This window comes from Cottoperca gobio, chromosome 17 (genome assembly GCF_900634415.1).
Source record: "Cottoperca gobio chromosome 17, fCotGob3.1, whole genome shotgun sequence".
NCBI lineage: Eukaryota > Metazoa > Chordata > Actinopteri > Perciformes > Bovichtidae > Cottoperca > Cottoperca gobio.
Window position 1 is genome coordinate 10,223,873 of NC_041371.1, and position 13,737 is coordinate 10,237,609.

At 39.0% G+C, this 13,737-nt stretch overlaps 2 protein-coding genes across 9 annotated transcripts in view; one reads left to right on the plus strand and one right to left on the minus strand.

Moving 5' to 3' along the window:
• LOC115022162 (phosphatase and actin regulator 1-like) overlaps positions 1-13,737 on the minus strand; it is a 49,970-nt gene that overhangs the window by 22,614 nt on the left and 13,619 nt on the right. For 2 of the 5 annotated variants that reach the window (XM_029453063.1, XM_029453061.1), the window contains exon 1: positions 2,567-3,204. The exons of 2 other annotated variants lie outside the window; for them this stretch is intronic. In XM_029453063.1, coding sequence (XP_029308923.1) covers positions 2,567-2,843 — 277 coding nt within the window. In that variant the 5' untranslated portion in view covers positions 2,844-3,204. Of the gene's footprint in view, positions 1-2,566; positions 3,205-13,737 lie in introns of those variants that run through there. One more of the 5 variants, XM_029453062.1, reaches the window with a different exon arrangement.
• On the plus strand, positions 7,926-13,657 carry LOC115022161 (zinc finger protein 91-like). Of its 4 annotated transcripts, XM_029453060.1 has the most exons (9): positions 7,926-8,024; positions 8,230-8,429; positions 9,515-9,616; positions 9,696-9,791; positions 10,015-10,125; positions 10,734-10,857; positions 10,962-11,871; positions 12,700-13,462; positions 13,558-13,657. In XM_029453060.1, the coding sequence occupies exons 1-8, from the start codon at positions 8,000-8,002 to the stop codon at positions 13,355-13,357; spliced, it is 2,226 nt and encodes a 741-aa protein (XP_029308920.1). In that variant the 5' UTR covers positions 7,926-7,999; the 3' UTR covers positions 13,358-13,462; positions 13,558-13,657. The 4 variants fall into 4 exon arrangements, with proteins under 4 accessions (XP_029308920.1, XP_029308917.1, XP_029308918.1 ...); XM_029453057.1 differs by having other exon boundaries at positions 10,962-13,462; XM_029453058.1 differs by lacking the exon at positions 13,558-13,657 and having other exon boundaries at positions 10,962-13,479.

The window sequence follows — 13,737 nt, forward strand, 5'->3', positions numbered from 1 at the left end:
AGGAGGTGATATTCTGGTAATCATGCAGCAGAGCCAGCAGTGAATGCAGCAGACACCTTTGCTTACAAAGAACCAAGCAGTAAGAATTGTTGCCAAGGGGGCTCCTGAATGACTAGTAACGGGACGAGTTTGGGAGAGGATAAACAAACCTGCATATCAGATAGCATTATGCAGGATACACTCCCAGTCTAAAACAGTTTGAGGCTGCATCACATCGAGCGGCTGGCATGCGCTTGCCAAAACACACTAACATACTGATAAGCACCTCATTAAGTGGAAATCTTTCTACTCCTCATCAAATATTCACAAGGCCCATCCTGTTAGACTTTCACACACACACACACACACACACACACACACACACACCGCTGGTTATCGAAAGCCAAGAATATTAAGCATTTACTCCGACACAAACTATTAAATGACAAAGTGAACACGTTATATTAACCCTAACACCAGGGAAGCCACACAAGTTACCATGTGCTTGGAGCACATGATGTAAAGGTTTTAGCTGAAAAAGGTAAAGTATGATCATAAAAGAGGGATTCAAACTGAAATTTGAGAACAGACCAGCTTGTGAACAGATCTAAAAACTAAACAATGCTGGCAGCAAATAAACTATGATGTGCCTTTAGATAAGGAACTGTTTTTCTACCCAGCTCTTTGTTCTCCTTACTACAAAACACAGACATTTAAGTAGTCTTTCAAAAGCAGTATAAAAAAAAAACCATCTTGCAAGAACAGAAGACCAGCCAAGTATTCACTAAAAACAACATCTTCAATATTCTCACTTAAATTATAACAGCACTCACAGGATACATTTAAATGTTTCAGATTTCTGAATGTAATTTACCATCTGTGCCTTCTAGGCAGCCATTCAGTTCCATACAGATTAAAAATCAAACTTGAGGAGACTCGATACTCGCTTGAGACGGGTAATCCTTCAGGTCTGCTTTCATTTTTGTCTGATTTACGTCATAATTTGCAACGATAGCATAGTGTTGCATTGCAAGATAACCCAAATCCTAACCCAAAACAATGAAAGCAGATGCATCACCTCACTTAGACAGGTTCAAGTCTGAGTGGAAAGAAAGGACATAAATAACTGCCTATGAAAAATAAAACAACGAGGTTTCCATGACTGCATCTTGATAACAGACTGGAGTCTGCATGTATGGTGACCTCGAGCACAGCACGTTGTATCAGTTGTCAGTAGCATTACATTGCGATCTTAAGGCATGACATGCTGTGAGGGAATGAGGTGGCCATTTATTTTAAATAAATTACATCACATTCACATTGATGATGTTTCCCCAACATACACACATCACTTTGGGGGCCAGACACATCCCAGGGGGTGCATTACTGTCACATAAATAATGTGACAGTAATGCAGTCCCACGGAACATCAATCGAATGCTCCGGAGCCTCAGAGCCAACCATCTTAGCAATACTGCAACCACACAACTCTATAAATAGATCTACAGTCAATGCTAATTGAATCCAGTAGAGATCCAAAAGCTAGATAAAAGACAAAGACAAGCCAACAACAACAACCACCTCTATGTACTGTGTGATAGACACATTGATGACCTACTTTTATTAACTCCAATAAACAGAAATACCTACAATGTGAACACAAGGTTACAACATCAAACACTTCTTTGTAGACCTCTACACATTGCTGAAATATATATTATATTGACAAAAGAAGCAAGCTTTTGATTTTCAGTGCATTCTGCGTCCGTCTGTATTGGCATTATGTTTAATACTACCCAATCTGTCTTTTACTTTTTCTTTCTTCCCGGCAGAAAACACAGAATCAGAATGTCTACAATTTAGGTCCATGATGATGTAATTAATCACAATCTTGACACAATCCTGGCAAAGGAGAGCCGAGGTCAATCTGTAATGGAAAAGGAAAAAAAGGAGAAAATCCTCCTCCAAGTATCCACGGTGATTAACATGTGGTGGTGTTTTTAAAAAAAGGCAGGTGATCATTTCAGGACATCAGGCGCACACTACCCCCATCTTCAGCGTGTTGCATATAACCTATATTATCCACTATACTATAAACACAACACACTGATGTGGCTGCTTTTAATTAAAAACACTTGTTTGCATACCAAGATGGCTGAGTGATGATGTAATAACACTGAACTGGAAATGGCTTTGAGTAAACAGCCTGCACAGTTTAATACCCTTTTAATGACATCTATTGGCTAAATAGGTACATTGAAGACATACTTTCCCACATAAAGGACTAATTAATTAAAAAAAAAATGTATCATGCAAACCAACAAGTAGCAATTCAAGTCAGAGCCTAGAGAAGTTGTGATCCAGTTTCCACAACAGCAACAGTGAATCACAGAAAGAAAAAGGTAGCCTATACGCTGACCCACTTAAAATTGGAACTACAGTATTTTAAAAAACACACAAGCAGACATGAAGGAGACAAAAAGCACATTGAACGATGGAGCCCAGAGGCATGAGGAGAGCACATCCTGGATGGCAGTACTGCAGGGCTACTATGGGCGAAACCACACAAGGCTCAAGAGCTACTCACCATCCTGTGTGTCGTTGCCGCGACTGCAATTGCTGCAAATGTGCTTTATCTCTTTCCCGATGTGACAGTGGATCGTAAAGGGCATGTTGTTGTTGTTTTGCGGATGCTGGCCGTGTCCTTTCTTGTTGCTGAGAGACATTATTTTGGCCAGGCTGAACGCCTTTTTCTTAGGTTTCTCCACCGCTACGGGCGTTGCTCGGCACCCCGTGGTAAACCAAGTGCCGTGCATGATGGTGGGCGCCGGATCCACCGTCGGGTAATTGACCGTCCTGAACATTGCGAAAAAACTGACCAGTGCACTTTGTAACCACTGCGTGGGTTTAAATTAAAGGGGCCGTTAATTGAGTCCTACCTGACCTACTGTAGCAGCTTCCATCGACCCTAAATCAGCCGCTTCTCTCTGCTGTATTACCACACCTTTACCTGAGATCCCAATAATGTGCAGCTAGCCTTCTTGGTTGCGCAATGCAAAAGTCTCTGTTGCTGCTGAGGAAAAAAAAGAAGAAAAAAACCCTGCTGCCAGATCCAAGTGAGCTAATAATAAAATAGAGGCTGAGTAGTGAATGGCAGTGACTACCTCTCCCTCCCTGAGCTGCAGACTGCAGTCGGTTGTAGCTAATCCACGATTAGTGGAGCTGAGCAGTGAGTGCCTGTGATTGGCTGCACGATGCGCTCCTCTTATAGGCCAGTGTGGACAGAGGAAAAGTTACTCGTCTGATAATAGGATTCCAATAACTTTTCTTTCTTTTTATGTATAGCTAGTTACATTACATGACAGAACCTTTCTTACCAACAGCTAAAACCACCACAGGTTATAAGCATAAGCATAATATTTGAAAAAACAATGAGTTATAGGAGAGCTTTTGGTCTAATCAACATATTTATTGTTTAGTCAGATAAATTTATAATGATTAATGTTAGCTAATCTGAAAGACTGAGTCTATAGAAATCAAAGTAAATACTTCATTAAAGGGAATAGAGCCAAACATTAAGACAATTTGGCAAATCCAAAAGAGGATGGAAATGCTAATGACTGGCTGACAGGTCATTGTGATTTTGCTTTCAGACTTGTGTGACTATATTAGGAATACAATGAAGGGGTCAGGATCAAACACGTAGCCCTGTGGTACCTCAAAGCCTTTATGTGGATGTTTAGTTCCCAACAATAATAGATCATTTTCTGTCTGAAAGGAGTGAACATATGTCACCGTGTCAGTGATACCAGTCAGCTTCTCAAGACACTCAATTAAAATGCAATAATCTATGTGAAACAGTTGTAGTCACACGACACCGTTGGCTCATACCCAAGTCATAAATATCAGTCAATGCATTATCCACGATTGACATTAATAGATTACAAATTAAGAGTATTTCCGCCACATTTATCCACCCCTCTCACCTTACATTGATTTCAAAGGCCACTACATTAAGTGAGATTTAGAAAGTCCGTTTTAAGTGCAAGGGCCAACAGGGGTGAAATGCAAAAATAAAACATCTATATAATGTGGGAATAATAACAGACTAGAGCTCAGAGAATTAAAATCAAAGAAAAGAAACACTGCAAAGGGACCATAATCAGTGATCATAAAGCTCAGTACTTCAAATGAGAGAGCTCAGCCCAAAGTAACAGCCAGCATTAAATATTCTTTCTTTACATCACAAATTCCAAACAGCAATTTGGTTGATCCCTTAAGTTACTGAGCACATTTTGTGGGTAATTGATAACATTAATGGCCAGTTAATGAGGCATTAATCATGGAGAAGATAATGTACCCAATGGCATTTCCAATCACATTTCCTACAGAGGAGCATTGAATAGTCGTTGGCTGGGGGGGGGGGGGGGGGGGGGGGGGGGGGAGTATCTTTGATGTTCCTTCAATGAGCTGCAGCTTATTCCAGTGACATCAAAGCCCTCTCTGAAATGAGGGACAGAGGCACTTGATTTACTCCCACCATGGTGCAATGCAGCAGCTGCCCTCAGTTGCCTTTTTTTTCGGTGCAAAGTTTCATTCATGTGCGCTAAAGTTTAGGAAACAAATAAAGAGCTATTTTTGTGTCTGAAAGATATTTGGGAACAAAGAGTAAGAGGTTAACAGGCAAAGGAGTGAAAGTCTTTGCAAGGCATCAGTTAAATAACACTATAGCAAGGTGTGACTCTGGGTGTGTGTGTGTGTGTGTGTGTGTGTGTGTGTGTGTGTGTGTGTGTGTGTGGTGTGTGTGTGTGTGTGTGTGTGTGTGTGTGTGTGTGTGTGTGTGGGCGTGTGCGTGTGCGTATGTGTGTTTGAAAGTGGAAGAGTGAAAGAGTTCGAGGCTTTAAACATTCAAGAAATGTATGTTGCTGTTCTACCGCACTGCTAGTTTCATAAACAAGGACAGTGATAACCTTTATCACCTTGTTTATTCCCATCAGTGGACATTATTGGCCTTGAATTATCTGAAAATGTACTTAAGGCTCAGAGCTGGCATTGGCCTCAAAAATATGTTGACTTATAAGGGTCTTGTTAAGCCCAAGGCCATTTCGGCCTCAATTCCCTATTACATCATTCTTACAAGTAGCCCCAGATAGTTACTAGACAGGTCATTTGTCAGCTGTGAGGAAGAATGGTCACATTTGTCAATGTGGTTATGTGCCTTCTATATGTCAGGCAGTGCTGAACAGTGCTTCAGCATATCCCTTTATAGAAGGGGTGAACGCGCAAAAAAACATACTTTAAAGGCTTAGAAGTGGTAATTTTAAGTGACTCTAATAAGAATAATGAAGTAGAGGTTTAATCAGCTAACCAAACTTAACCTTTCAGAGCCTCCTTTCAAATGTTAGATTTTTTTATTTTACTTTGAAATGATTTTATTCTTAGTGTCCACTGTCATTATCTTAATGTTAGCCTTATTATATTACACTTTATACATGTCTATGTATTTTTTACATTACAGGTCATTTAGCAGACGCTCTTATCCAGAGCGACTTACAGGGAACTAACTAGTTAACTCAGGGTTAAGTACCTTGCTCAGGAGCAGCCACCCCTATATATATATATATATATATATTTGTATCTATTAAATTGCAACAATATTTGTTTTTATTCTGTAACTTTAACTTTTATTTATGGATGGCTCTTTTTTTCCTTTTGTGTTAATATTTTTGTTGAGGTGTAATTGTGGTCCTTAGAGAGCTTGGGTTGGCTCAGGAACTGCTAATTCAGTATATGGCGTGGTGGTTTTGAACTATTTGGATTTATACTGAAATCTTGAGCTTTGATGAACTTAAATACAATAGTTAACAAGAATCAATTTACTTAAGGTCGGACCTGGTCAGATTGGTTGTGTGGTGGTTCTAAGTTTCTTTTAATCACATTTTTTGTGTTAAACTTTGACTAAATTCAGCATAAAATCCTGCGTTCATTGCTGGTCTTCAAAGATTAAGTACACTTTCCCGTGGATGACAACATACCTGACACGTGTCACAAACTGTCACAATAAACTTAAACCGACACAGTATGCTCACCCAAAGCTGCTAAGAAGTACTTGCCAATCCTCTCTGACTCACATCTGATGGATATGTTGGCTCACAGTGTTGCTGCCGTGAAGCCTCAGTGAATGTTAGTTCTTATGTACCATTGTAAAGCAGGGAAAGTGTGGTTTCTACTAAAGTTATTGGAATTCAATGTAAAACGGGTGACATTTTAATTAAACAGCAATGCCGTGTCTTGTATATTTTGGATCCTGGTTTGAACTTGTTTCCATGAATGTGGTGCAGGTTTTAGACAAAACAATCGTACAACTTCCGACTGAGCAGCCTGTCACTACAAATCTGCTGTTCCTGTTCTCCCTGCATCTCTCTGTCTCTTCCCATCTGTCATTCTCTCTCTGCACTATTATCCGTCATACTCCCTCGTAGTTACACACGCACACACAGTATCACTTGACACAATCTGAGTATTAACAGAGATGGTAAAAGTGTGGTGCCTTGCCTTTTTTTTTTCCTTCCACTTTTCTTACTTGGTTAAGGGAAATATGAATGATAGTTACACAATTATAATCTGCCAAGAGAATGATTCCTTCCAAAAAAAAATGATGCAGTTCTTGGCTCCACCTTCAGCATTAAGCTCAATCTTCTCCAGTAGAGTAATGCCACATGATTATGTAAAGTCAACAGACTGGAACACTTCAGGAGTGAAACCTTGATGTATTCATTTTGAAAAGAAATCAAACACTGACACAGAGAAAACTGAGATAGAAATGTATCCACTTGTTTTTAGAAACAGTTGGGGCACGTCGACAAAGTTGCCTCTTGACATTAATAGTCACTGTGAATGTAATTCTGCCAACAGACATGTTCGTATAGTACTGTCACAGACCGTCAGGGATTAGGATGCTTGCGACCACAGTTTCAGAAAACTGTAAACAGATAACTGCTCACCTTTTATCTTTGTTATCATTCACTGATGCCTGTATTTTCATTTTCTCCACACGTCTGTCTTGCCCTGTCTCAATATGTTATCCCTGCTGCTGGATAAATGTGCAACTCTTCATTACCAGGGCGATAACACAACATATCAAATGGTACGTGATATTTAGTGTGACACGTATCTTATAAGGTCATTGTGACTGAAAAATGTCACAATGAAACTGTGAAGTAATTTTAATTCATAATAATGAGTGATTACTTTTCTAATGTGTTTGATAATTGCACTTGTTATCTAATGGATAACAATCATCTTGGTCATATAGATCGAGGATCTCTCATATTATTTATAAAAATCTTGAAATAGTTAAAACTGTGTGGGCACATTCCTACTATTTTTGCATTTAAGTAAGAAGCTAAATTGGACAAAACTGTGCATGTAATAATTTGGTAGTGCCAATAATGTAAACACCAGCATGTAATGACATTGTTTATAAAATTGGCATTATAGGCTAAAAAGAAAACCTTTATAACTTAATATGCAGCTATCATTTATTTTGCAAGGCAGGCCAATTCATGTTAGCTATGATTTTTTGTTACACGTTATTCATGTTATGCTGCACAATATACTGGAATCGTTGCACTGACACTCCACTTCAGAGCTGCCAAATGTATCCCATGTTACAATGGTGCCATCTAGTGGGGTCATTTTGTGACAATTATTTCATAGCACCCCTAACACAACATAAGAGAGTAAATTCTAACTTATCCGCTGCTTATGTGCATCTATCATCACAATACCGTATGTGTGCTATCAACAATGGCGTTTGTGCTTTCTAAATACCAGAATGACATTATTTATTATGCCACTAAAATAACTGAAACGTGCATCTGCCTTGCACGACTGTACGTAACGACGTAAGGCGTATACTACCCAAAGAGAAATCGGATGTTGCTTCCATTTCCGTATTTCTACGACTAAAGCAAACAGCCTTCTTCATGGCTCAAATGATTATGTCCATAACGCCAAAATGAGCAAGATATTAACGGACCATGGTGAGTGTTTAACACTCAACTAAACTTTAACGTTACACAAATTCATTCCCTAACGGTAGATAAAAAAAGATAGCGTTAGAAAGTGATGTTTTAGTGTAACTTAACGGCTAATGTTAACGGAAACAGTCCGGCATATGAGTACTGCAATACTAGCGATAAATGCAGTTGTCTTTATACTGTTAACGTATAGTTGTTTTCCCCTCAGGTTTCCTTTCCCTTTCTTCTCTCCGTCTTATCGTCCCCCCGCTGCAGCTTGTGTCTGTAGCTCTGTGGGAGATAGTGAAGCAGGGGGCTATGATGTACTACGGTCTGCTGGAGGAGTTCGTTACTACAGTATTGGATACAGTCCCTGAACTGCTCACTTACACAGAAAGAGCCCAACTAGTTATGGGCCTACGTGCAAAGGTAAGAATAAGCCGTAGTGCAAAGTAGCTACATTTACTCAAGTATTTCTTTAATACTTCCCTTTTTATCCTACTTTATACTTCTACTCCACTACTTTTCAGAGAGAATGTACGTTTTACTACACTGCATGTTACTCTGCATATTTAGATTATTGATAGAAAATACAAATCAAGTAATACATTATTATATTGTTATAGATTCAGGTACCCAGCATTTTATACCTTAATCAAAATCAGCTTTACTAGCTGCAACATTAAAGTGATGTACATATTAATGCGTCCATAATTACAATCCAGTAATATAATAAGCATTATTCGGAAATGGACCATTCTTCATAATGACTACTTTTACTTTTGATACTTGTAAGTATATTGTAATGATCATATTTTTACTTGAATAAGATTTTGAAATGCAGGGATGTTACATGTAACAGAGTATTTTTACACTGTAATATTACTACTTTTACTTAAGTAGAAGATCTGAATACTTCCTCCACTACTGAGAATAACTTGTTACTTGAATACTAGCTGTTTTAATAATTATTTTACTCTATTTTGAGGTACTTTACCTCCAGTGTTATTTTTGTTTTGCAACTTTATACTACACAACTACATTTTACATGGTTATGTAGTACTTTTTTAGTCCGATTAATGTATTTGACTGCTACAGTTAATCTGCAGAAAAAGATAATACACATAACACTTATAATCATTTCATAAAATATTGTGAATTATTCTTGATTACACTACCCAACCGTATTAAGGTCCACCGGCTATAACAATAATGATATATAGTATAAAGTACTATAACACAGACAAGGGCCATTCAGCATAATAGATACTTTTACTTCTTACATTTTGCTGATAATACTTTTCTTGTGATGAAGACCATTATACTATTGCCTCTTTTTTTTTTTTAAATAAGTAATATCCCTCATAGACAAATCTCAGATATATGCAATTCCTATATTGTACTATAGGGGATATTTCTCAGATGATGGCCATGCCACTCAGGGCCACACCTCCACATGTGAGTTGAAAAATAAAGCCTTCGCCTAATTGTTTTGTCTCTTCATATGCCAACAGGTGGTGCTAGAGTTGTGCCGCAACGATGATTTTGCCAGCCTACAGGCCATCCAGCCTCATCTGAGCAGATTAAAGACCTACATCACAAACCAAGATAAAGAGGTGGCTGCTCTTGTTAAATCTCCATCACTCTTTGTGTCATTTGCGTTTACTTATGTGCTTTTTTCTTTGCTTTTTTAAGACTTCCAGCTCTGAGGTAAAAGCATCAGTGACAAACTTCCTGAAGCTTGTTCACACTCTATTGGATGATACATGCCAGAGGGATATCTTTTATCAGGTAAAGATTATGTCCCTTGAGATTAATGCTAAAAAGGAACATAAAAAAGTACATTTCTCAGTTCATATCATTTATATGCTGTTTGATTTCCTTCAGGTTGGTTAAATGTCTTGATGATTGCCTTAATGTAACTCTCAAGATCTGTTATGGTATTAAAGGCTCCTTCCAGTATTTTGAGAAATGAAATTTTAATGAAAACATTTGTTTTTTTTTATTCTTTTAGAAAACCTTCCCAACAGTGTTCGGCCCTGAATATGACTCAGCGCTACAGGCTCTAATGAGAAAATTCCTCTTCAATCTGCAGAAGCTGCTGCCTGTTCCAAATCTTGAACAAGTGGGTACAAACAGTATCCCGGGACAAAAACAAGTAAAAAAAGAAACATGCAAAAAACTATAGAAATTCAATATTTATTAAATATTATAAGAATATTTGTTAGCAGTATGTTTGTAAATTGGCACAAAAGCAATTACATGTTTATATTGTTATTCCTTCATACTCTACAGAGCATGTTCATTAAAACTGATATGTTCTACTTTCATAATTAGAAAATTCAGTAATGGAGTATTATTATATATATTAGCTTTTAGAGTTGCAAGAAAATTAGTTTTGTAAACTGCATTTAAAACCCTCCAGTGGATATTAGTTTTCCTGCCTTCATTAACTTGTTAGATAATCATGGATGCATATATTTGTGCTTACTGTGAGAGGAAGAACAATTTACAATCACCAGTTTCCACTAGTTTTCCCTTCTCTGGGAGATGCCGAGCGACATTCTGGGAAATGTAGAAAAGCATTGAGCACTGATTTGAGGCAATTTGAGGGACGTTGTTACAATAACAAGGAAATTAACAACATATATGAGAACATAACTGGAATGGCAGGATGGAGATTGAATATAACACTATTTGAAATTGATATGAACTGTTCTGCTCCATTTCAAGACTTCCCTTTGGTTCAGTCTCTCCCCTTCTATCTTGAAAGAGTGTGTGGACTTCATGAATCAACCGGAGCCCCTGCATACACTCATTCAGCATCACAAACAGCATGGCCACAAAGTTCCACAAGGTACTTTCACACAATTCCTAATGGTCTTTCCTATTATTATTATTATTTTTTTTTTTTTTCTGTTTTAGTTACTAAACATATTTTGTGTTTTGTCATTTTTCTAGCTTCGTCTTCCTCAGGTGATGATTGCATACTTTCCAGCTTGTCCTATCACCTACCAAACGTGGACATTGAGGAAAGAGGCGCACTAAAGGATGAAGGAGGCGCACTAAAGGATGAAAAAGAAAACTTTAAGGAGACAAATTCCAAATTGAAGAGGGATGTCGAAAGAGATGCACGGCAGCATGTTGATGATCTGACTGAAGACCAAGGAGCCTCTGTTGAAGTCATACTTCAACCTTCTGATGAAAGTGAGTCTAATGATAATGACGATGTGGGCAAAAAAGGATTCCGGCATTTAAAAACTGCCAGTAGCACATCCTCAAAAACCTTCAATTGTCTTGTTTGTGGCCAAGATTTTGATTCTCCTAGCAAACTGAAAAAGCACCAGATTACCCAAAGTGGTTGCTGTTCAAAAACAGTGGGTCCGTCAAATTCTGCTGACCAAAATAGGTTTTTGGAGAAGCTGAATTTACATCCTAAACCAAAGACTTGTGTTGAGAATAAAACTTCCACAAGTGAGAACAAGCTTTCATCTACACTCGACCCATCAAATCTGAATAGTCTTGCGAACTTTGAGCAATCTAATGACGATGACGCTAGACTTGTTTGTCATGTTTGTGACAAGGTTTTCACTTACCCAAAGAGTTTTGACAGACACCAGAGGAATTGTGTGGTTAGCAGGAAACGACAAGCGGAGACAGACACGCAATGTTCCACAAGCCTACCTCGTCCCTCCAAAGCAAACCCTGTTGTTAAGACCAAAGACTCTTCGCCTAGTGAAACTGAAGCTGGGCTTTCAAATGTTGTACCCCACGAATCAACATCTTCTGACTCGAAAATGAAAAGAAGCAGTCGTGTCAAACAATGCTCTGTATGCGGGAAAACATTTACTTGGTGTGCTGACTTGACGAGGCACATGAGAAGCCACACTGAGCTAAAGGATGACAAAGAAAACTTTAAGGAGACGAATTCCAAATTGAAGAGGGATGTCGAAAGAGATGCACGGCAGCATGTTGATGATCTAACTGAAGACCAAGGAGCCTCTGTTGAAGTCATACTTCAACCTTCTGATGAAAGTGAGTCTAATGATAATGACGATGTGGGCAAAAAAGGGTTCCGGCATTTAAAAACTGCCAGTAGCACATCCTCAAAAACCTTCAATTGTCTTGTTTGTGGCCAAGATTTTGATTCTCCTAGCAAACTGAAAAAGCACCAGATTACCCAAAGTGGTTGCTGTTCAAAAACAGTGGGTCCGTCAAATTCTGCTGACCAAAATAGGTTTTTGGAGAATCTGAATTTACATCCTAAACCAAAGACTTGTGTTGAGAATAAAACTTCCACAAGTGAGAACGAGCTTTCATCTACACGCGACCCATCAAATCTGAATAGTCTTGCGAACTTTGAGCAATCTAATGACGATGACGCTAGACTTGTTTGTCATGTTTGTGACAAGGTTTTCACTTATCCAAAGAGTTTTGACAGACACCAGAGGAATTGTGTGGTTAGCAGGAAACGACAAGCAGAGACAGACATGCAATGTTCCACAAGCCTACCTCGTCCCTCCAAAGCAAACCCTGTTGTTAAGACCAAAGACTCTTCGCCTAGTGAAACTGAAGCTGGGCTTTCAAATGTTGTACCCCACGAATCAACATCTTCTGACTCGAAAATGAAAAGAAGCAGTCGTGTCAAACAATGCTCTGTATGCGGGAAAACATTTACTTGGTGTGCTGACTTGACGAGGCACATGAGAAGCCACACTGAACAGTACTCTTGTGCTCATTGTGGGAAAGACTTTGACAGCTATGAAGACTGCGAGTCGCACCAGGAAGAAAAATGCAGAGTTTCAAACCAGTGTTCTCAGGACAATTCTGCGAGCAACGCAAATATAAGGAATCAGGAGAATATAGTTGCTTCAAGCAGTATTACTCAGATCCCGTCAATTTCCAATGCGTCTGCCAACTCGCAGGCTAAGTCACCTCTGACATGTCAGGAATGTGGCCAGGGTTTTACTTACAGCAAGAGTTTTGAGAAGCACAAGAGCAAATGTTCCCAAAGAGCTCCGAAAAAAAGAAAAGAAAGGGCAAACGAAAACAATTTTGTTATCAATGCTCGTCATTTGCGATCAGCTGAAAACACCAACGCTAAGGCAAGTTCTGAAATTAAGGAAAGTGAAAGTGCAAAAAGTCCAACCTCCGCGGACAATGCAGATGGCCCCCAGACTAAATCTCGCAGCATCAAGTGCACCCTGTGTGAGAATAAGTTTTCCGAAATTGTTCTCATGAAAAGACATTATTTCACGTCACATAAAGTCAGAACTGGTTCTACATCAGCAAATCAAAAGCTTGTGCCAGTGCTCTGCCTGCAACAACTGTTACACAAGGCCAGCTCTACTAAATGATCATCAAAAAGTGCATACTACAAGTGTGACACCACACGTTTCAAGCTTCACATTTCCCGCTTATCTTATTCTGCACCAGAGCCAACAGCAACCTAGTGTTTGTTCCTACTGTGGGAAACAGTTCAGTACAAAAGACTGCCTGACAGTGCATATGATGAGGCACGGGGGGGGGGGGGGGGGGGGTGCTACTCTAACTCTATCAAAAAACATACCTTAAATGGCATCTGTATAAACACAGACACATACAGAGGAAAAGCCGTTCAAGTGCGAGGACTGCGGTGTGTGTGTGTGTGTGTGTGTGTGTGTGTGTGTGTGTGTGTATGTAGGTATGTTACAAGAGGGAGTCCCATTTAATGGCTCACCGGAGAGCCAAACATATC

Bases quoted from the DNA above. Each gene is read 5' to 3' on its own strand.
- LOC115022161 (XM_029453057.1), top strand. From the start codon at position 8,000: ATGAGCAAGATATTAACGGACCATG. The intron at 10,126-10,733 runs GTGGGTACAAAC...CTCCATTTCAAG, and splicing joins CTGTTCCAAATCTTGAACAA to ACTTCCCTTTGGTTCAGTCT. The intron at 10,858-10,961 runs GTACTTTCACAC...TCATTTTTCTAG, and splicing joins TGGCCACAAAGTTCCACAAG to CTTCGTCTTCCTCAGGTGAT.